At 27.0% G+C, this 17804-nt stretch overlaps 2 protein-coding genes and 1 long non-coding RNA gene across 4 annotated transcripts in view; 1 reads left to right on the plus strand and 2 right to left on the minus strand.

The window, feature by feature from the left end:
* Positions 1-17804, minus strand: part of LOC129960377 (cytokine-like nuclear factor N-PAC) — a 38934-nt gene that overhangs the window by 12794 nt on the left and 8336 nt on the right. For both annotated transcript variants that reach the window (XM_056073788.1, XM_056073789.1), the window contains 2 exons: positions 11784-11842; positions 11456-11506 (listed from right to left, as the gene is read on the minus strand). The gene's annotated coding sequence lies outside the window, so the exon portion shown is untranslated. The remainder of the gene's footprint in view (positions 1-11455; positions 11507-11783; positions 11843-17804) is intronic.
* LOC129960378 (uncharacterized) lies at positions 3989-13621 on the plus strand. Its single transcript, XR_008783584.1, has 3 exons — positions 3989-4133; positions 4877-4935; positions 11791-13621. It is a non-coding gene; the product is annotated as an uncharacterized LOC129960378 (long non-coding RNA).
* Positions 16526-17365, minus strand: LOC129959748 (cytokine-like nuclear factor N-PAC). Its single transcript, XM_056072639.1, has one exon. The coding sequence runs from the start codon at positions 17363-17365 to the stop codon at positions 16526-16528; it is 840 nt and encodes a 279-aa protein (XP_055928614.1).

Raw genomic sequence — 17804 nt, forward strand, 5'->3', positions numbered from 1 at the left:
CTTGGGGTATGAAGTCAAAGAAGGATGCATTTCTTCTGATAATCATAATATTGAAAGTATTAAAAACTTACAACCTCCAAAAAATGTTAAGCAACTTCAAGGTTTTCTTGGCTATGTAAATGTTTATAATAAGTTTATTGATTCTTATGCTAAAATAAGAGAACCCTTAAATAATCTTCTTAAAAAAGATACACCATGGCAATGAACAGAAGACTGTCAAAAAGCTTTTGAAATTTTAAAAAATAAATTGATAACTAAACCAGTGTTACAACTATATAACCCTAATTTACCTCTTCATGTTTTTTGTGATGCATCTCAGGTAGCCATTGGAGCTGTTCTAAAACAACCTGACTGTTCTGGTATATTACATCCTGTATCTTATCATTCAAGAACTTTACGATCTTATGAAAAAAATTATTGTATAACTGAGTTAGCAATAGTAGATGCCCTTGATAAATTTTTTATTATTTACATGGGAAAAAATTCATAATTCAAACTGATCATGCTGCTCTTGTTCGGCTCAAAAATGTAAAAAATTTAAGGGGAAGATAATTTCGTTGGTCTTTAAAACTAAGCATGTTTGATTATGAAGTTAAATATTTAAAGGGAACAGCTAATGTTAAAGCTGATATGTTATCAAGGCATCCTACTGCTCAATATCTCCAACATTCTGTGCATTTATTGGAATTAGATGAGATAAAACACTATCAAAATCTAGACAATTTAGATGATACTAAATATAAAAATATTAATGATGTACTTGTAGTTAAAAAGAAAAAATTATTTAAAATAGTTGTACCTTTTTCTCTTAGGAGAAAAGTTTTGCAAACAGCTCATGAACAATTTGGGCATCCAGGCACTCAAAAAATGATAAATTTAATTACTCCTCAGTATTATTGGCCCCATATTACTAAAGATATTGCACTTTTTGTTAAACATTGTGATATTTGTCAATTACATAAAAAGTAAAAAGAAAAAAAGATTTGGCCTTTTACAGGCTGTACCCCCCACAGATCGTCCTTTTGAATGTCTTTCTGTCGATACTATTGGTGGATTTAACTATTACAATTCAACAAAAAAATTTCTTCATATAGTAATTGATCATGCGACTAGATATGTTTGGGCCTTTCCTTCCAAAAATGAAAATTATAAAACTTATATTAATATATTAAAGCAAGTTTTCCAAATTCAGGTTCCTTCCAAATTATTAACTGATAGAAATGGTGCTTTTACCTCATCTAAATTCAAACATTTCCTCAGAAATTACAGTGTCAAGCATCTGTTAGCATCTTCACATCATCCACAAACTAATGGGAAATGTGAAAGAGCTAACCAGTCAATAGTAACTAAATTAAAGTGCAAAGTCAATTCTTCTCCTACTAAAATTCCTTGGACTAAACTTTTAGAACAAGTAATTAATGAATATAATTTAACACCCCATTCAGTTACAAAATTTCCTCCTGCATATTTGTTATTTGGCACTTTACCTTATCCTCCTCCCTTATCTCAAAATAAATTCTATCCTCCAGTAGAAGAAGCCAGAAAATTAGCTAAAGATAATACAATAAAATATCATGATAAAAATAAAATAAGATATGATGCTAGATTTATAGATTCTCCATTCAAAGCTGGTGACATTGTAATGTATGAGGAATTTAATTACCCAAATCGTAGAAAATTATCTCCAGTATTTTGAGGTCCATATGAAATAGTAACTAAAATTTCAGATGTAAATTATGAAATAACTAAACCAAATGCATTAACAAACAAAGCTACTGATATTGTCCATGTATCAAAATTAAGAACATATTATCCACCAGAAAAATTAAAATTAAGTCATGAATAATAATTTAAATTTTTTTAAAAAAAATACCCCTTTTATTTCCCATGTTTCTTCCATATAAAACCCCCACTTTGGTTGACTCGTTGTCTCCACTCGTAAGAGTTAGTTTTTCTTTTCTTCATGATGATGATGTGATAGGAACCATCATAACATACATTCAAATACGTAAGTCTTATTGACAAGTGATTATAGGGTAAACCTCACAATTAATTTCTATCTCTTTCTATTTTTATCCTTGATATGTTGTTCTCCATTTTGAAATAAATATTCCTGGATGAGAGTAGTGAGAGAATAAGAATTATGTCCCCCTTCTTGATGCCCTAATTTTGCGTCATTAAGTTTCACCCACTACTAGAAATTGGTTTACAAGGTTTTACTATTCACCACGAATTGGCTAACTAGTGGGTTAAAGTTTTTCTTTTACAATTATACATTTTATGTCATTTTTTTTTTTGAATATTTATATTATAAGAGTATTTTGAATCTCATATTATTATTTTCAGATTCAAGTATTATATACAAAAATTAGAACTGTGTTGATATATTACTATTATATAAATTCAATTAGTTATTCCAATATTTTACATTCAATTTGATCATTTTGGTGAGCTATCTACTATTTAAAGGACACTTATGCAAACATTCTTTAGAAACATTCCTCATCAAATAGAGACAATCTTACAGATTGGGAGACAATAGAATGAGTTTCAGCAGAAAATCATTTGTATATTGCATATTTTAATATTATTATTTTTGGTGTTGTTGAATATTTATCTAATATTTTCACAGATATCACATTATCTATTTTGTGCTTTACATAATCTTGTTCAAAATGATTTTTATATTATTTTAAAGGTAAGGGAAACTCGGGTATCACTTTTAATATGCTTTTAAATTTTAGTTTCTTATTTGACCACCACTGTAAGGTAAGGCTGTATGTCGAGGGCCCCGAAATACTTCCGCGTCTTGCAGTGGGGGGGGGAGGAATTGTAATGATATTTTAACTCTAATTTCAATTTAATTAATTTTCAAGATTTTTTCTTAATTTAGCCCATAGTAAATTCATTCTAAAATATTCTCTTATTTCGTGATCCAATTCCACTGTCTCTACTTAATTAATTCAAGAGAAGCTTTGTTAAATTGCTGAATCAGCTAAAATCTAACTTTCCCACACTGCGCGTGAAGAGGCAAAATACCGCTGATGAGGCAAATTCTTTTTTGAAATCTCCCCGTGTTTCCCCTGCCTTCTCCGCGCGTGTAACGAAAATCCCTATCGAAATCTCGTAATATATTAGGATTATGAAGAAATGTTTTCCCTATCAAAATCATAGGTAATATAAGACCAGGGATAAAATGTCCAAGAGCTTTTTCCTCATTCTTATTCTGTGTCGTTCTGTGTGCTCATCGCTTGTACATATGCCTGCTTCTTCAAAATGAAATAAAACGACCTCACGAAATTAAAAGTATCTTCACTGTCTTCAAACTGCATTCTGCTTCACAAAAAATAATGTTACATATATATATATATATATATATATATATATATATAACTGTAGTGAATGCAGAGATGCCTTTGCGACTGAATATTTCCAAACTCCCGTCAATCAATCAATATCAAAAGCAAGAACTCTTCTCCTCCAAACGCTTTTTTTAGCTATCACTTACAGATCCGAGGAATGAACGGAACACATTCAATTATTAGATCCGACTGCTTGAACCCAGATCTTCGAACTTATTTCTGTCTGAACGACACATCTCCAGATACGGATACCCGTACATAAAAATAAAATATATATAACCCCTTAAAAGCATAGTAAACGTTCAAATTCCACGATATATCACTGATATATTACCCCTAAATGATAATCAATTAAAAATAGTTTTAAATTATCGAAATTTGGAGAAATATAACTTTTTAATTTTCTGATAGCTTTCTCATAGCTATCAGAAAACTAAAAATGTTTTAAAACTACAAAATAAATGTATATACATGAAATAAAATTCTCACATTAAGAAAAATATTTATACAAACATTAAATAATTTTAAAATGATTTTATCATACTTTTGCAATACAATTCACTAGGACGCCCGCCTAACGCTATTTCACGATTCATTTTTCTTCAGTTAACACACCTCCACTTCACTGCGGGATCAGAATACCAACCCAAAATTTGAAAGCATGTTTTCGATTAATTCTTGTTTTGTAAGAGCCTGGTTTAGATTATTTTATTAAATATAAATTCTGTATACTTCAAGTGGACTTAAGTGTGATGAATACAAGTAGTCAAGGTAACGTCCACTATTTCATTCTAGAAAATTACGACCTGCTTTATTACTATGAAACAGCTTCAACCTCTCAATATTATGGTTATACCCCTTTCATCGAAATTGAAAGTTTCATGACTGGATTTATTAACGATTTATCGTTAGCAAGATGTTATCCTTTAAAAATGCACGTTACGGGTACGATAATACGATTCGAAAATTTTATTAAATGCCTTTTTTTTTCGTATTTATTTTAATAAAATCAAAGAAGCAAATGAAGAGGTTAAACCTCTCTCCTCTATTGAAATAGTAATATTATATAATATATAAAGAATAATGCATTCATTCACAAATGCAAGCTTTATTATAATATTTTTTTTAATTATCCTATTAAACTGCCATAGCATTTAAAAATTGTTTTGCAATGCTCAAATATATATATATGATGTTTTCCAACACTGAGTAAAGTACATTTTTCCTTTATTAAAGACCTGCATGAAAAACATTCAAATCTATTTCAAGCTTAATAAAGGTATATTATTATACTTAACAAATAAAATAATGTAATAATTTTAGTTGTAGGTTTTAGATCTTTATCTTTCTGAAATAAGAAATTTGAGCCTAAGCCTAAATGTTTTGTTCATTGCTTCAAGTTCTTTTAAACAATCTTATCTGTGATTTCATCTATGAAAATTATATTTTGATACATACAATGCAGCCATAGTTCAATTTTGCTATGAGATTTTTAACTCCATGATTGATAGCAGGGATGGATTGATCAGGCAGCAGCTCAGACTGAATGTGTCAAATGTAATGCTACATACAGGTAGTAGAAACTTTAATTTCCTTTTATTGTTCTATATTACTGGATACAAGAAATCTTGAGCCAGTATATTTTTTTAACAATTGCAACCTTTTTCTCTTCATTTACTATTTTAATGAATCCTTGTCAAATGACCATTACATTTGACAAGAATTCCTAGGCAATACACTTTATAAAAGTACATTTTTAATTTTTATTATAGAAGCATATTTTCCTTCTACTGTAGGTATAGTAATTATTTTAATACATGTCTAAAAAAAATTGTGCTATGCTTCCATTCATTTTTTTTCTCTTTATATTTTAAAAATAAATCATCTCTCATGTCCAGGTTTATTTGAAATTTGACCAGAGATTTGATATTTCTGGTTTTTCATTGCAATTTCATGCCATTATTTACTTTCTCCAGATATATAAATTATAAATTCCAGAATATCTGTATCTATTATAATCCTTGACTCCCATTTACTTGACTCAATTTTTTTTTTTTTTTTTTTTTTTTTTTTTTTGCTAATAAATCAAAAACCAACATCCAGACTGAACAAAGCTATTATTCAACATAATAAAACAAAGATGCTTAAACTATTATCTTTTAAAAAGTGCTTCTTCTTATTTTATGATATAGGCATTTGTTTTGATGCCTAAGACATTTTTTTTTTTAAATATGTGTTCTACATTTCTGTAAATATTAAGTTATTAGATTTTGTAAATCTTTTAGACTTAAAAAAAGAGTAAATATTACATTCTAAATTTTAATAAATAATAATTTAATAATTTTCTATAAATATGTTTTCAGTTAACATTTTTCTTTGGCACAAATTTTAATTTACCATAGTTTCATTTAAATATCCTGCTAAATTAAGTGTTGCATATTAATCTAATTTTTATTGGGAGGCAGCATTGTTAAAATATAGAATAAAAGGATAAAATTTAAATTAAAATATAAAAATAATTAAACATGCTTTTATAGTAATATAAAGTAGGAAATAAAAATTATTACAAATCTAATAAGACTATGGAGAAATTAAGACACAATAAAAACTAAAAGAAATTCCAAAAATCTATTAATTAAAATCCCAATTTGCATAGAGTGCCATGTTCTTGACGAAGCAATTAAAGTAAAATTCTAAAAATGTTTTAGAGAGATGAAATTTTAAAAAAATCAAGTAGGAATACATGAACTACAATATTTAAGATAATTTTAAAATTCAAATATTTATTCTTAGAAATTTAGAATATTTAAGTTTATCACATTGAAATTTTATGTGATTGTTTATAATATTGATGTAAAGTTAAAGAAGGCTAGATATTTTGGCATAGTTCTTTGCATGCAGTGCAATCGCATTTGATTTTTGAATAAAGCTTAGGTTTTTTTTACGCCTCTATGAAGACCATAAGAGATAAAGACTTAAAAGTGGAAAATAATAAATATAAAAGCTTTTTAAAATTACAAAAAAAAATTTTTTTTAATCTTAATCAATTATCTAAAGAAAATTTTTATCACAAAAAAATTGAAGGTCAGAGTATAAATCAATGCCTTTTGAGGTGTAAAAACAGCAGGAGAAAGTTATAAAGCCACTATGAATATCCTTATAAGTATCAGAACGTTTTTCGTCATTTCAATTTAAAGTTTTATTCTTTAAACCTCGTGCTTTCCAAAGATTAGTTTTGACCTTTAAATTTTTAATACATTATTTTTCCTTGTTAGTGCAGAATTTTTTATTAATGTTATGATTCTTTTAAATGGAATATTTTGTCTTAAAATAACAGCAAATGATATAAAATAAAATTCTGCTTATTAATCAAATCATTTTTGTAATTTAAAATTACAATTAAAAATTCGTAACTGAACTTTTAAGCAAAATACAATAACAATTTTATTAGATTTTTTTTATTTCTAATTAAAGCAAAGAAATTGGCATAAATCTTACTATCATAATTTCAGAAAATAAAATTGTATAAGCATATTACAAATCCTGCTAATTTCTTATTCAATTCCAATTTTCATATAAAAGTATCAGAATTTTTATTGAAAAAGGTTTATTCATAGTTTTAAGCAAATTGATTGTCTTTAGGATCTGATATAGGTTAACTGAATAACAAAACAGTTGTTTATTTCCTCAGCTCTTTAGGATTCAAAATTTATTAAGTCATAGTGTCGGTTTAAACTAAAACTACTTTGATCAGCCACAACTCATGAAATACAATATACTGCTGTGATGTATATTTACACTGCTTACTATTTCTGATTTTTTTTGAAAAAGTTAATAGGTTAATTTACTTACTTATGTATTTTCAAATAAAAATATATTTTGAAGTTCATTTTTCATTTCTTTTCCCTGTATTATTTAATATACTTAAAAAGATTCTCACAAAGTTGGTTAAACAATAAAATAATTGCAAGGTGTAAGTTTAAAAGAAATATACTTGTGGGGAATTAATTTCTTATTGAATTATGTGAAAAATCTGAGAGATAATCAGGATGGCCAGCTGATCGGGAATTCTGAAAAATCAGGCAAAGTCAGGGTAATTTATTCTCAAACTTGTAATTTTTTTTATATCAGTAATTCTCTTCAAACTTGTCAATTTGCTGGTATTTTTCATTAGTAGAATGAAACATTGTGAAACCATTGAAAATCATTTACTGATAGTCAAAAACAATAGACATCCTTGTTTTTTTTACTGCTCTAGATAGCAGAACATTTGCATTTAAAATTCCAAGAAACCTAAATTTCATCAATGTGACATTGTTGGTGCTGTATTTAAGAAGTTCCTTCATTTCTGGAGAACAAATTTTGTACATCTAGTTTATAATGGATTCTCACTTAAATTGTATCGGCTGTTTTATGTCAATTAACTTTGCCTTTACTTTTATATTCTGTATGCTTATCTAAAAAATTTTACTTACCTTAATTTATTCACCCTAAAAAATTATCTTATTCTCATGCATTATTTATGGTATTGCAATGATAATCTGATAGTTTCATAATTCATTATTCTTAGATCGAGTCAGTTGCAGGGAAATGAGGCTATGTTTAGTTGGAATTTTAAAAAAAAAGATTAACCATCATATCAAATTTATTGCATATATATAAATCTATAATATTCCACCTCCATTCCACTTTTGAAAGTTTTTGGTGCTTTTGAGGTCATCAAGTTATTGACATAATTAGCAAAAATGGTATCGTTTTTGCTTTCTATAGGAAAAGGCAGCCTAACTAAAGCCCATCTTCTGTTAGTGTTACGAATGTAAGCTTTAATGGCTCGCTTTTATTTAAATATATAATATGCTCTACCCCCCCCCTCCCAATTTTCTTCCTTTAGACATTGCATTAGTCATTCCACGTGTAACGGTAGCAAAGGTATGAATTTTGAGTTTTAAGTTATTTTAAACAGAATATAAAATGTTGACCCATTATTATAATTCCCTAAACAATTAACTGTAACTAAATAAATGTTATACTAAAATACATTTTTTCCCACTTTGTATTTTTTTTAAATGCTCTAGAAATTAAAAATAATATTAAACACAAAAAGTTAATTTGTTTGATACATTATAGGTACACATTTTTCCTGTTTTTTTCTCAAAAAAATTTTTAAAGGAAAAGAAAACGTTTTTCATGTTTTGATCTATATGAATACATTGTCACAAAAACTTATAAAATTCATTCGTGTTATATATCTTTTTTTAATTTACAGCTCTAAAACATTTTTCTTTTCAAGCAATAAAGAAAAAAATTGATTAGGATCAATTTTCCACTTTTTTTAAGTGTTACTAAATATTCTATTCATTAATTGTGCAAGGGACTTTTATTACAGTTGGTGGACTAAAAGTTAATGGAACTTTGCTATCATTGAATAATTTTTTTTTCATTTTGATACAATATTTTCATTTTGTTTTTAAATTATTTTTTAATTAATAGAATTATTGTTCAGTTCTGATTTGCATATTTATAAACAATATGGATAGGGGAGACCCCCCCCCACCACTAGAGCTAAACAATTCATTTCATTTTTAAAAACTTTGTCAATGTACATGTGTTTTTGTACTGCATCATCTGTGAATAAATCTGACAAATAGTTCTGAGATATGACTGGTTGGCTAAAAGTCTGCTTATTAGGGCTTGCATCTAGTATTTTGTTAATATATTTGAACTGAAATAATTAATTAATGTTACAGACAATGAATTCCTTTTTCTTTTCATTAAAAACAAAGAAGAAAGATAAAAACTTTATAGATAGATAGTAGATGACCACATTTGTTCAGAAACATTCATAGAGGATGATATGTATGAAAATATTACAGACCAGTACCAGACTTGAGTATTGGTTGTGGTAAAATCTTATCATCATAGTCAAAGATACGTACATTTTTGAAGCATTTGAAAAAAAAAAAAAAATCAGTTAAGTAATCAATTCTCTGCTTCTGATGGCACCAACTGCGTAAAGATTTCCCTTAACTGGTAATAAGACATACTATACTCCACTTCCTTTACAGAAAATTAGGCAGAAAAAATTCTATATAAGTAAAATATTTTAGCGTCCAGCGATAGAATTTCAACGTTGCAGTTTTTTAAAAATTAAAAAAAAAAAAACTAATATATTGTCCTTTAGAGGACTGAAAGGGAATTACATTAGATTGTTGAAGTATTTAAATACTGTGTACAAAATTTAATTTATATATTGAAAATAACCCTAACTTTTACCGATAAAATATGTTCATTCAAAATTTATCTTCGCATTGAAAAGAACTTCTGCTTTCCTAAGTTATAAAGCCTTCAGAAATAATAAAAGTTTGTACACAAATTTCTAGTTCGTAAAATAAATTTGATATATGTTTATTTTATATTTTTCTACATCAGTGCACTCTGGTTTTCAAAAATATAGATATATAATTTTGCCGTTTTATACTATAAGTATTAATTTCAGAAACATTTAATTTGATTTTTCTAGCCATTTCATTATATTTGTATATCAATATCATATTATTGAGAGAAACTGTAAGATAGAAAGAAACTGCACAAATATGAATCAGTATTAGTAAGAATCCTATAGATTCAATCTGTACTGATAAATCCTATAGATAGAAAAATTATATGTCCTTGAATTATTGTGTGACATAAATTTCCATCATTTATTTGACAAAACAAAATGAATCATCCGTACTAAAGAATTATCATGATAGCAATAGCGGTTTTAGGAGAAAAAATCAATTTCATGCAAACAGAATTCATACTTATGAATACTATTAAAAATTATTTGATTTTTTTTATTATATTATTAAAATTAAATATCTAGTTATTTATAACCTTTGCATACTCATCTTTATAGACACCATATATGTTGAAATAACTGAAATTTATTCACTTAATTTTTGACATTTTGGAATGCTTCCACCAGAACTAAATGAAAAAATATTTGGAGTTTAAGAAATTTTGAAATAAAAGGCTATTCAACTAGCAGAAAAATTCTTAAAATGAAACTATCATTAATCAATAAAAATGCATTCCAGGAACTTACTTTTTTGTGATGCTTTAAGGAAAGATCTTATAATATATTAATGCTTATTATAGAATAATCAAAATTATATATGTATTACTACACAATCATTAAAATTTACAGTAAGAGAAATCTAAAGTAATTAAATTTAAAAAGCACAAAGCTTTTTCTGAGCATCATATTGTTTTGTTTCAGAAGAGGAATTTAATTTATAAAACAAGGATTTCGTTAACCGATTAGAAAATTTAAAAAGAAGAAAAAAAATGTTCATACCTTATTGTTTTGAATCAAACTTGAAATATAATGAAAATAACCATAAGTTTATCCTTTTTAAAGACTTAGTATTAAAAAAATTTCCAATTTGTCCTTTTATTCAAAGAGCACATAACATGAATTTTTAAAATGGTTTACATAGTTTACTTGATCTTAGTTTTCTAATTTTATAAATCAATAAATAAATTTTTTACTGAGAAAATTTATTATTTTAACTGAATTTCTAATCCTATTTAACTATGTTGCTGGGCTTGGCTTCTGAATTAGAGTACACCTTCTGCCTTGAAGCAACAATAATAATAGATCAGAATATAACATTAAGAAACGTTTTATTCACCAAGCAGTTCAAAAAGGCAGTTCTCTTCCCATCCCACATATATATTAAATGATTCAACCATACACATTGCTAAATAATCAAAACTTTTATCTGGGTATGACCTTAACATTTAATAGCGTCTATTACAAACCCTCATATTAATCATCTTTTTTGTATTTTTGACCATATAATCTTTCATAACTTTGAAAAGAAAAAGTAAAATAAATATTTTAAAAGATTGACGCTTTGGCAATTTATGCAAGTTTAATATTAGGATTTAAGTTATTTGCACTGACTAATTCAAAAAGGATTTTTTTTTTTTTTTAATTTTTTAAGTCCTATTTTTTAATGATGAAAATTCATTCTACTAAAATACTGAAAATATACTACTAAAATACTGAAATAATATTGGGGAAGATATGAAACTGTTATTCTTACCTTTAGTACTGTACTGTAGAAGTCCGGTAGATTTCCGGTAAAAAGAATGAGCTGTAATTAGAGAAATAAATAAAAAGTTTTGACTTATTTTTTCGAGAAATCATATATATAATTAAGAGGTATTAATAAATAGTTTAATCAATTGTGAATTACTAGTGTATTATAGAAGAAACTAGTCTATTAATGTTTTCATAGAGCTGAAAAAGCAATATGAAAGTTTGCAATATATATTACGAATTTCGAAGCGCTTCAATCTGTAAACACTTATAATACGTCTAAACTTTGTATTAATTCACTAATTATTGTGACTAATATATTATATACTTACATTTCAGTTGAAATATCAGATGGACTTGAAGGTTAGTCCTTCATAAAAGTATGCCAGTGCTGAAATGAAGTGAAGCAAACGAATGAAATAATTGTATGGCGGGAAAAGCTCATAAAAATGTTATTAAATTATAAGAGTAGGTTTGAGGAAAAATTGTGAAAGAAAAAATTAAAAATCTTTAAAGAAAATTTTATTGTGAGAAAAGGAGTAAAATATGTCAATCAGAATTTCCGTGGGCAATTTTTTTATATATTTCATCAAGATCGGCCTTTGTTAGATATCATGGCGCCATCTTTTGATGAAATCTGAAGTACGATTAGTGTTGTACCAATGGGCGAAAAGATAAGAGGGCAGCACGAAACTAAAGTAACCATTTCTAGAGAAATTTTACTAGAGCAGGGTGTTCCAAAGCCCTAATTATGAAAAGCGGAGCAGATTTCATATGCAATAAATAATGGGATTCGCAGCATTTTTAAAATTTAAAGGTGAGGAGATACTATTTTATCTTGCATGTATCTGCAATGACTCTTCTACATTTTTGAAACCGTTCTATATATATCTGCTAAAATTTTATCACTTCCGTTTTATTTTTCTCGACAGAAAAAAAGGGAGTTTAAAATCTGACACTTTCTTTCATAATTTGTATTTATGCCAATTTTAAGTCGAGAAAGCTACATGATCTTTAGGATTGACTACAAATATTTACACCCTAATGGTGACCCCATGAAAAATTGTAAATCGGTAGAGATGGATATACGCTTTTTACCCAAAATACGCTTTACCCAAAAATTGATCTAAGCTGTGCATAATTATTATTCTGCATTTTATATTATTGCATCATTAGCTGTGCATTTTTATACAGTCTCCTGGTCATATTTAGTAAAATATTCTTGATGCACATTTTAACAAAAAGTTATTTGGTGAAACGAAGCAGATTTTAAAAATAGTTCTGAGAAATGCTCTTTTTATCTTAAAAAATGATAATAGTTTTATGTGATGCAGAGTCAGTTAAAAATTCCACACTGTTTTCTTATGTATTAAAAAAGTATTTGAACTTATACCTTCGTCACTTTACTTATTTTTTAAAGTTTTTTAGATTTTCATCTAATTGGTGTTCTGGATATCATTGAAAAATAAAGTTGCTCTTTGTAGAAGAAAACATCGATAGCAATTAATCATTGATATCCGAAAGAAAAAAAGAAATGGCATATTTTAGCAAAGTTGACTCTTGCGCCATTAAAACTCGCATACCATTAACCGAAAAAGAAAATTAGATCCGAATAGTTAGGACTTTTGATTCTGAGAAATGAATGCAAGAAACAAGGACGGCAGGTTTGACTTGTCGAAGCTGTGCTCATTGGAAATAATAAGTCTGTTATTTGTGCGAGAATTATTAACTGTAACCGAAATTAAAATGTTTTATTTTGATCTTTTCTTTTTACAGAATTTTAATTTTTTTTCTAAACAGTTTTTCTGGTCCTTTTATATGTTCCTGTTTGCAATTAATAATTTGCCGATTTCATAATAAATTATTCTAAACTACAATAACGGAACATTATCATCGTGCTTTTCTATTGTTTAAGCACTACAGTAATCACTGTAGTGATTATATAAACCATAAAATATTAATACACATAACTAAAATTTTAAAGTAATAAATAGAAAATGCAAGTAATAAAAAAAGAGGTAGGAAGTGGCAAAATATGAAAAACCGAATTAAAAATATGTTGTGAATTTTTATTACTGTAATATGTGACAAGACCCAAAGATTTGCTTTATTATAATTGTACTCATTTTTTAAAAGGTTATTATTAATTTCCTTGTTGCAGAAATATCTTTTAATTGATTTCAATTTTTACACAAATAATGCTTCAATTTTATTAAAATATTTATAATGATCAGTTAAAAATTAAATAAATTATTTAATTAAAATATTTGTAAATCAATTAAAAAATCTATTTCTTTCTTTTTTTATTTTTATTGACACTGATTATTTAGATAATTTTTTAAAAAATCTTTTTGTTCATTTTTTTTTTTGATGCCTTATTTAATTATAAATGAAATTTTCTAAATTTATTGCTTTACCAACATCGCCACTTAGATATTAAATAAAAAAATTTTGACAATTACTGTTCTTTTCACATTTAGTGCATTTTTTTAAAAAAATGTGGTGACTGTTAATAAAAATCAATTATTGTCTAAAATTTAAAAACAAAGTAAAATTTGATGCATTTAGCTTAAATTTACATGAAACTTCTTTGAAAATAATTGAAAAATTATGAACACTGATTGAGAAGTGTCTATATGTGCACGAAAAGTACAGATAATCTTATTTTTTTATTAAAAACTTCCTAATTTTATAGAAACGCAAAAATCTTGCTGTTTGGGATAAAATTTATTATGTCTTAATTATGAAATCGAAAATATTAATTTTGATTCAGAAACTAATTTGAATTGCTGTAAGAATACTATATGATTATGAAATAGAATTATTTTATGAGAAGGAATAAAATGATTATTTGGGCAATCATAATGGTAACATTTGAGTAATCAAATGAGCATTTGGGTAGCAATAATTTTTTCATCATAAAATATCACCAGAGCAGTTTTTTTTCTCCATAATTATGCACTTTTAACTGATAATATTAAGATTATATGTGTTGAAGATGCAAAAGAATTGTTTTAAGATACTCTTCGCGGCCATCTTCACAGAATTAGTTTTTTTTGTATTATTGGAGGAATTGTATTATTAAAGGAATTTTGTATTATTAAAGGAATTTTGTATTATTAAAGGAATTTGTATTATTGGAAATTAGAGATATGTTTTAAATTTAATGTTGAGAAAATAATTTTATTATTTTAGCAAAATAACAGATTTTAATGGTGCATCTTTTCAACCATTTCATTGCATTCCTTTCAGTTTTTCGAGCTATAAACACCTTACTTAATGTTGCACTATATCTACAAAGTTTGTAAAAATATTATTGATTAGTTTCAAAAAGCAAATAAAAGCAAGCTTAATTTTACTTTAATAATTAAAAACAAGTTTGCATTTTCAAGATTTTTGGTACTAAAATAGTTTCCTATTCATTGAAGTTTTCATAATTTTTATATCCTTTATATAAAGGTTTAAAAAATAAAAAATAAAACACTAATTCTAAAAAACAAACTGAAAATACCAATTTTAATTTTATCAAATGTTTTCATCCTTGATAAGTAAGCAAATAAACTTTTGGAAAAAAAAATATCCAAAGAAGATTCGATGGTAGTAATGTTTGATGTTAATATAGTTTACTCTTGTTTTATTTTTTTGAATTTAGTCTAATTCTGAAGTAATTATAAAATACAAAAAAAAAAAAAAAAAAAAGGCATCTAAAATCTTTGAAACACACATGAGTATAAATTCAGCAACAAAATAAGCAAACCCTTCCTTCAAACTGCAACTATAGGAGGCAAAAAACAGACCACACATTTGAATTATAGCTTAATTGGTGTCCCCCTCCTGTAATTTATCTGAAGAAAGAGAAGGACTTTTAGGCACTGGAATTCTTGCACTCACTGAGCTCAGAGTTAATCATATTTAAGTTGAATGATGAAAAATAATACATTTGTCTTTCTATCTATCTATCTATATATATATAATATTAGTTTGGATTTAAATAGTTATAATAAATTTAAAATATTTTTATCAGTGAAGTGGATTTTAGGACACTAACATCAAATTAAATAAGAAGTAAATAATATTTGCATTGATTTTAATTGCTCAAATATGGTAAAAAATATAGCTTTTAACACACTCATTTACTAGCAGTAATTTTATAATAAGATTTCATGTATTTTGGCATTTAAAGAAGATATTTATTATATTTTTACAACATGATTCTAGACCATAATGGTAGTTATTACAGTTTTAAGTAATTTCTAAGAAGGTAATATTTATTGAAATCATAAATAAACTACTTTTAAATTATAAAAAGGTCTTTTCTAATAAGTGTATAATATAAAATCTATTGGTACAGTATATAGTACGAGAAATAAAAATGCTATTCATACCATAGTAAATTTCGAAAATATTTCGAGTGACTTGGACTTTAACTCAATACAAATTTTTTTTCATTGTGTATCTAATAACAAACTTTTTTTTCCTTAAAAAATTTTATATTCCAAGTAGAAGAAATGTATAAATATTATTATTAATTTAAATTCGTTAAAATTGTACAATACACAAATAAAAACTTCCATAATTCATTAATAGCAATAGTCTATGAATTATATTAGTACATTTTATACTGCAATTTTATTCTTTCTGTACCTGCATCAGGGGGGAGGGGATATATATACAATAGGATAATTTATTACTGAGAATTAAATGTCTTTTCTTCAGCTGAGAACAATGCATGGACTAATTTTGCACACCATGTACGTATATTCTTAATCAAAATTGAATAAATATTAAAAATCAAATTTTAAGGAATAAGGCGCTTTATTATCATTATTCAATATATTTAATAATTAAGCTGCTCTGGTTTCAGAATATAAAATGACCAATGATGATAAAATGAAAATATAAAAGTTTAAGACTAAATAATAAAAAGACACAACTAAATTGAAAATAAAACTGTATGAATGATATCTTTAATGGATTATGAAATCTTTTATAACATTTTACAATGAATTGGGATAAAAAAAACATATATGTCCCTCAGGCATACAACATAATATAGCAAAACAATGAACTGACACTAATACTCAGTTCCCATGTAAACAGCAGATACATCACGGTCAGAATAATTTCGAAGTTTAGCACGTTCGAACACTTCATTTGCTGCTGTCGTGACTGACATTGGGTGTCCACGGTCTATATAAAATGTAAGAGCCGAAATTATATCTCTTTGTTGGTACTTAAGAGCAGTATTAGTTTTAAAGATACGTGATAATATGGCTTCTCCTTTTTCTATAAGAAGAGGTGAACATATTGGTTCCATAATTTCAAAGAAACTGGCCTCAGAAAGATTGCAACGCTCAACAAGGTCCAAGGCTTCTAACAAGGCAGCAGGTGATTCTACCACTCTTGTACTAAGAATCAGATTCATCTGAGAAGCAAAGCAAACATAGGCTCCAAGATAATATACATTTTTTGACAAGGTAAAAAAGCAACTGTCACAAGAGACAAAAACATTCTTATCGCCTGCACACAAAATTAACAAAATTCCATCTTCTACGGGTTTTCTAGATCCACAGATTGCAGCTTCAAGATAATTCCCACCTTTACTTGTGATAGCTTCGTGAATGTTTATTGATGTAGTTGGATCCAATGTAGTCATTTCAACATAACTTTTTGATCCAGGTGGCGACTTTTCAAGACCTGAAAGAATGCCACAGTTTCCAAAAACCAGGCTTTTTGAGGCCTCAGGACCAGAAACACAGCAAAAAATTATGTCAGAGTTCTCAACCACGTCACTTGGAGTATGTGCAAGCTCAGCCCCAACTTTAGCAAACTCTTCACATTTCTCAGGGGTTCGATTCCAAACTGTGACTTTGTGATTGGAAGTAAGCAGATTTTTAAGAAGCCTTTGACCCATCATTCCGAGACCAATAAATCCAATCTTCTTATGCGATGGTGTGACATTTTCTACTTTTATGGCTTCATTGGATTCATGTAAATCAAAAGTAGGAAATGGCTGAAATTCACTGCTGGTAATTCCTGAAGAAGGATATTCATCTAATGGTCTGCTAACAGCTATACACTTATAGTTTAAATTAGGAGGTGTATTTAATTCAGAGAAATCTTCAGTAGGCCTTTTAGTTAACTTTAGAGGAGGAGATGTTCTTTCATATTCTGATTTATCCGTACAACGTTGTTTAGGTAAAACCCTCTTTCGAACTTCCTGGCTTTCAGTTTTCACTTTAGCAATTTTCTCTTCAGTACTACTCGTCAATACTTCAGGAGATTCATTTTCTTTGACTAGTGATTTAGCTTGTTTGGGTGCTTCTTCAATTTCTTTTTGGCTTTCAGTTTCA

This window comes from Argiope bruennichi, chromosome X2, assembly GCF_947563725.1.
Source record: "Argiope bruennichi chromosome X2, qqArgBrue1.1, whole genome shotgun sequence".
Classification (NCBI taxonomy): Eukaryota; Metazoa; Arthropoda; class Arachnida; order Araneae; family Araneidae; genus Argiope; species Argiope bruennichi.